The sequence below is a fragment of the Chamaea fasciata genome, unplaced genomic scaffold (assembly GCF_029207755.1).
Source record: "Chamaea fasciata isolate MVZ Bird 193981 ecotype frontalis unplaced genomic scaffold, bChaFas1.0.hap1 SCAF_11, whole genome shotgun sequence".
In the NCBI taxonomy this organism is placed as follows: Eukaryota; Metazoa; Chordata; class Aves; order Passeriformes; family Sylviidae; genus Chamaea; species Chamaea fasciata.
In genome coordinates this window covers 5312430-5318427 of record NW_027094096.1, presented here as the reverse complement: position 1 = coordinate 5318427, position 5998 = coordinate 5312430, and the positions used below count along the sequence as shown (strand labels likewise).

Below are 5998 nucleotides of genomic sequence, written 5' to 3'. Positions count from 1 at the left end.
TGGTGACAGGCAAATTTACAGAGAAGGACTTGAGATGTTAGCATCGTGTCTGAAATCCTCTCCTTAAGTACACTCAGATCTCAAAAAGAAAGATGAATGGCACTCTTATTTGGCTAAAAATTTTAAGAAAAACGGGGGGTTTTCTGCATTTGCTACAAACTGTAAACATTAGAAACTCCTTCACGTAATTGTGTTTTCTGGAGCATGACCAACAAGCATATACTTGGCTGGCAAATAAAGTGAGAATGGGAAAACTGAAGTGCTTAAATTGGCACCATATTATTTATTCTATTTCTTTATGCAGAAGAGAAACCAATGCTCCAGCCACACTGCCTCAATAAATATCAGCTATGCCAAGGGACAGGACATGCTTTGTGTTGACCAGCAGAAGCTCTACCAGCCATGTAGCAGTAGAGAACAGAGAAAAATTAGTGTCAGATCTAATGAGATATTTAGTTTCCCATGGCCACCTTCTCCTTAACGAGAGGTCAACTGCTCTGAATAGGCTCACATGGCCTTGATAGCTGAAATCTAAGTGCTGGGCACGGAAGCAGCAAAGGAAACTTCTCAGCCGCCTTAACACTGGGCCTAAGTGGGCAGTGCAGAAGCCATATCTATTGGTTCCTGGTCTTGTGTCCGGTTAACCTACAAACCAGAAGGACTGGGATATGGGATAGGGCACCCATATATTCTCTGCAGGAATCTGCAGAAAGACCAGAACTTTTCAAATGTAGTGAAGAATGACAACTTTCAGACTATTTGCCTGTAGATTAAAAAACCTAAAAATTGCTTCACCCAGAGTAAAAAGAAAAATTCTGATACTCTTGATTGAAAAAGAGCAAATCTGACATTTCTTCCAACCCTACATTTAACCATTTTCTCCAAATTCCTTAGACTAGAGGAGTGGAAAGAGTAGTACAGTTCAACTGAGGAAGGAAGTTGTTCAACTGTGTATAACCCCTCAAAGGCAAAATGCAATATTAGTAGCAAATTAACAATCAGCCTGCGTGCTGCTCAAGCAGAAATCATATTCCTCTTCCTGCCAGTGTTAAGACAATTGCCTGAGAAAAGAGACAGTCTAGATGCAAGAGACATCACCAGAAGCAGGGGAAGGTACTACTTATCTTTGGTTCCACTTTTTAGTAATTGCTTCTGTAATCAACAGCTGCAGTGAGCAGCAGCTTGTGTTAAGAGTGCAGTCAGGAGACTGACAGACCTGTTTAAGAAGAGTTTAAATCTAAAGCTTTAGGATGGATCGTCTTGGATGCCAGCTCTGACAACTTCTTCAGACGTTTCTTCAGCTCCAGAGGGAATTTCTCATAGCACTTCTTGCACACAGGCTTCATGTCAAACTCCACAAATTTATTCCTTTAACACAAAGAACAGTTATTAAAATGCTATTTGCAAACCATATGCCTCACTAATTCAAATCTCCACGCATCTGTATCAGTGCTGTTGCAAGTGTCCTATTCCATTTATAGAACAACTCGTTTCCTCATTTGGTGATGCAAGTACAGAGACTGGGTACTTATCAGTGAACTGAGGTCTTTAGTAGTCCTAAGTAAATAAGGAGCAAGATTTTGCTATATATCTGCATGTAACAGTCTAGAATAATAATTCTGTTACTGTAGAATGCAAGTGTCACTTCACAGGTCCCCTTTGAGATGAATTAAAGCTCCTTTATATGGCCAGTGGAGCCAACCCAGCAGAGTAGGATAAGGGTTTGAACCTGAGAAGGGAAAAATGTAGGATTGCTTTTTTTTCTGTACCTCTTCTAGGTATTTGAGGTAAATAGCACAGTATTTTATTTCAAAATAATCTCTGCAACGGCAAATATTGTCATTGAGGGGAGCAACCACAGTCAAGGAGACATGGAGGCTGCAGGTTGCTCAGGACAAGCAGCTCCTCAAAGTTTAGAGCCTTCCCTCCGTACTGCTGAATGACTCCTCCTCTTACCCAACCGCCTTACAGAATAGATTAATGAAGGAAAATATATCAGAGAGGATGCTGAGTGCCAGCTCCCTTACAGAGCTGAAATCAGTGGAATTACAAGCACCTGCCCCCACAGAGAAAAGGTATACTGGCCTTCAGAAAGGCAGTGGCTCATGGCTCCTCCAGGCTGATACCCTGCCTTAGGGGCAAAAGTCCCACACGGTCCAAAATATTAACACTGACTTACTTCAGTGTGAGCTTGACGTTGCAAGTGGAGCAGGAGAAGCAATTCACACACCAGGCCTTGTTAAGAGCTGATACCACTGCAAAAGTAAAAGCACCAAGTAAGAGGAAACTGACGGATTATTTGAATTCAGATTTATACCCAAATTCAAACGAGGCCAGATGTGAAAACAAACACGGTTGTCTTGCAACTGTGGGACTGCAACAGCTGCACTAACAAATGAAAAAAGGACAGCAACCCAAAACAAGGAGAGAACAAATCTTACCATCTCCCTCTATCACGTGGCTGCAGTTGTAGCAGACATCTCCAAAGAGCTGCACAGAAAAAGAAATAAGAACAGAAACTCATGCTGCTAACTACTCATGGTCCCCAAATTACACAGCTGGTGTGAACATTAAATACTAATAATCAAAGAATTCCCAGATACAGCAGCGGCCCCCAAATATAGCAATTTAAATCATCTGAATAACTTCTCATACACTTGCCAAATAGTCTATGTTCCTCTGGATCTCACACCAGTAAATACTACAAAACCTTTTTTGTTAATGCCTCACACTCTAGTACTGTTACGGGATCTTACAGTCCTGTATATGTGGCAATTGCAGAAGAAAGGATGGGTACAGTATTATGCTTAGTATACACAAACATCTCCTGATGCTCAACAAACACCAAAATAGAACTACTGCTAAAGTACAGCTACTATCAGAGCAGCAACACTTACCTCTAATGAGAGTCATTTATCTGACAGAAGAAAATACCAAACCAAAAAGTTGTTCAGTTGAATCACACTGAGAAATGAGGTTTGATTGGCTTTTCTAGTTTTTTTTTTTAATGGATCTATTTTTCTGTGTTTTAGACAACACAACGGTTGCCTCAGGCCCACAGAAACAAGTAATTATCAAAGAACCCCACACAAATACATTAGAAGTAAAATTACAGGGATTTTACTCTCAACCCATGGTCAATGATTTTCTGTCAATGGCACAAATTAAAATCAGTGTCCCCAAGACATTTCTATTCTGTTTTCAGCATCACTCTTCTGCCAAGAAAAGCTATTATTTTTCTGTTAAATCTGACTAACTTCTTAATATTTTACCGCCTCTACAAATTCACATTATGCAAAATCTGCACAGCTTTGCATATAAAACATGAGAAAGCTTTTTCCAGACCCAACAAGTACCTACAGCAGAGACGGCTGAATTTACCTGATTATAATGAGTCTCACAGTAGGCCAGCCCTTTTTTTTCATAGTGTCGGTGTCCCAAGAATGGCTTCTCACATTTGGCACAAACAAAATGCTGTAAAAGAAAAAGACTAAAATTCCATGGCAGGCAAAACCACTTTCTCATCACCAGGGAAAAACATGGCAACAAATCGCAGCTCAATACAAGACACCTGATCACAGAACAGTTGGGGTTGGAAGGACCTTAGGGCTCATCTCATTCCAACCTGGCCTTGGACACTTTCAGGGATAGGGCAGTCACAGCTTCTCTGGGCAGCCTATGCCAGGGCCTCAGAACCCTTACAGGGAAGAATTTCTTCCCAATATCTAATCTAAATCTACCTCTTTCCCTTTAAAGCTGTTACCTCTTAATACTTTAATGAAGCACAGACAGGAAAGATCTTTATGGAAGCAAAAAAAAGAGATGTTTAGTCTATTTATAGTAATTAAGAGTTGTGTTAAATATAGGAGAATACCTGCTGGAAGGACAATCATCTTGTGTCTATCCTGATAGACTTATGGAGTATTATCTTGCTTGTTTCAGGGAAGAGAAGCAGGAACATAAACATAGTTGGTATGAATATACCTCAAATGAGCAGCAGCAACTCTCTCAAATCAAGCCCTAGGAGGCATAAATAACTGAAACAAAGATCACTAAAAATCTTCAGAGAGAGTTGTGATGACTCAGCTGAAAGTTATAGAAACAATGAGCTAAAAAGGCTTAAAAAGCAAGAATTGCTCAGCTTTCAATAAGAATTCCAACACTGTTATGTGCCTGGTAAATCGAATTGGAGAGGATATATCTAAGTACATGATACAAAATATGTAAATTTATTAGTAAGTAAATGCTTTTCAGTGAACCCTATTCTGCAAGGATCTTGAAAAAATTTAGAGTTAAGGTTATTACAGTCATGAAAACAGCTTTCTCAGGAACCCTGATGGCCCTGCTGCAACTCATTCACTCACAAAAGGTGAAGACAATCCAAAAATAAGCAACTAAGTTTTGTCTGAATTCATATATTACAGACCACTTGCATGTCTACAGCTCCCAAACAGCACTAGTCCTCTTCCAAACCAGGTCTTGATGGAAATTTCAGATTCAGAGAGGCCTCACCTCAACATGCCACTGCTTCCCCAGCGCGTTGACGACGCGGCCCTCGATGGGGCGGCGGCAGGCCCCGCAGATGGGGATGCCCATCTTGTCGTGGCACGGCAGGCAGTACAGCTCCCCCTTCAGCTCCCGGGCCTCGGCAGTCAGCTCCTTCCTGGAACACAAACGTGCCCCCAAGGAAGGACACGGAGGGAAACTCTTCAGTGCCCAGGAGGAAGTTTAGGAAGGCTAAGCTTGAAAGTTTACTTAGGCAACATCCCCAGTACAAATGCAGTCAGTAAGTTTAGCTAGTGAAATACAGTTGTTGTCAACTCATCTTTATAAAACAGCTTTCTCAGTTTGCCAGACAAGAGTATATGTGGAACATCATGTCTACAGCCAGATACTCTCACAGACATATGAGGTGCACTTACATGGACACTTCCAGTGTCATGCCAAGACTCGAGGTATCTTTGAAAGGGAGAGCTCAGGTGCAAGAGCCATCCTAGCAGTGCTCAACACTGAGACATTTACTTGCACTGTTACCCATTCTGGGGCAGTACTGCGCGCAGTTAAAACGCTTTCATGGTAAGCATGGTAAGTAATTCAGGTCAGATAGGTATCAGTGTGGCAATGGACAGTGCCACAAGACTGACACAGGTCATCAAGACATCTTTTTTTTTTTCTATCCAGGAATTCAAAGTGAAACTATTTTGGACAGCTTGGTAACTCCTATCTTTGGAAAACTCTACTATGGTAATCTAATTTATTCAGATAAATTCATGCCAAGAAACTATTTCCAATTTCATTGTAAACTAGCATTATCCAATGTTAGAATAAGAGAATACTGAATGGCAAAATAAAACTAAAATTCCTGTAGTTTTTCCAAACTTATTTCAGTTTCTCCTGACACAATTTCCATTTGCTCAACAATGTGAAGGCAGCAAAGTTTAGACCTCAGGAAGGACTGCAGTGCTGACTCAACTCTTTATCTCTCCTTTTTTGTCAGAGTTCACAGTATGACAACATACCCACAGTGGGTGCAGTTGGAGTGATCTGGATGGTAGGAATCATTCCTAAACATCAGAGGCTGCTCATCAATTATCAAGTGGCACTTCTGACAGATGTACTTGCCCAGTCCCTTAGCTTTCTCACGGTTGTGGCATGGTCTGCACAGATGCCTGGTTGAACAAAGGAAAGAAAATATTTAGAAAACTCTTTCTCCTAAAACTACACATACTACATATTGTAGGAAGTACCTTGTGTAACAAAACTGCCTTTTGAGGTCAGACTAAACATAATTCAATTTGGTATCCACTGTTTCAAAGCAGTGGCACAGAGAAGAAAATGCGTATAAAGCAGTCACAGAGCTGCATTTCCTTAGAATATTACTCCAGCATCCACTGATTTATATGCCATCACGGGCATCACCCAGTCATTCTTCTAGGGATGCTTTCCAACCCTCTAGATCTTTTCTGATACCTGGACAAGGAAAGGTGGCAACACCCTC

The 5998-nt window shown here is 41.0% G+C and overlaps 1 protein-coding gene across 1 annotated transcript; it reads right to left on the bottom strand.

Moving 5' to 3' along the window:
- Positions 1 to 626: 626 nt before the first annotated feature.
- LOC136295305 (LIM and senescent cell antigen-like-containing domain protein 2) lies at positions 627 to 5652 on the bottom strand. Its single transcript, XM_066193800.1, has 6 exons — positions 5520 to 5652; positions 4513 to 4663; positions 3382 to 3474; positions 2442 to 2490; positions 2180 to 2255; positions 627 to 1368 (listed from the first exon to the last, which is right to left on the bottom strand). The coding sequence occupies exons 1-6, from the start codon at positions 5570 to 5572 to the stop codon at positions 1221 to 1223; spliced, it is 570 nt and encodes a 189-aa protein (XP_066049897.1). The 5' UTR covers positions 5573 to 5652; the 3' UTR covers positions 627 to 1220.
- Positions 5653 to 5998: the final 346 nt, after the last annotated feature.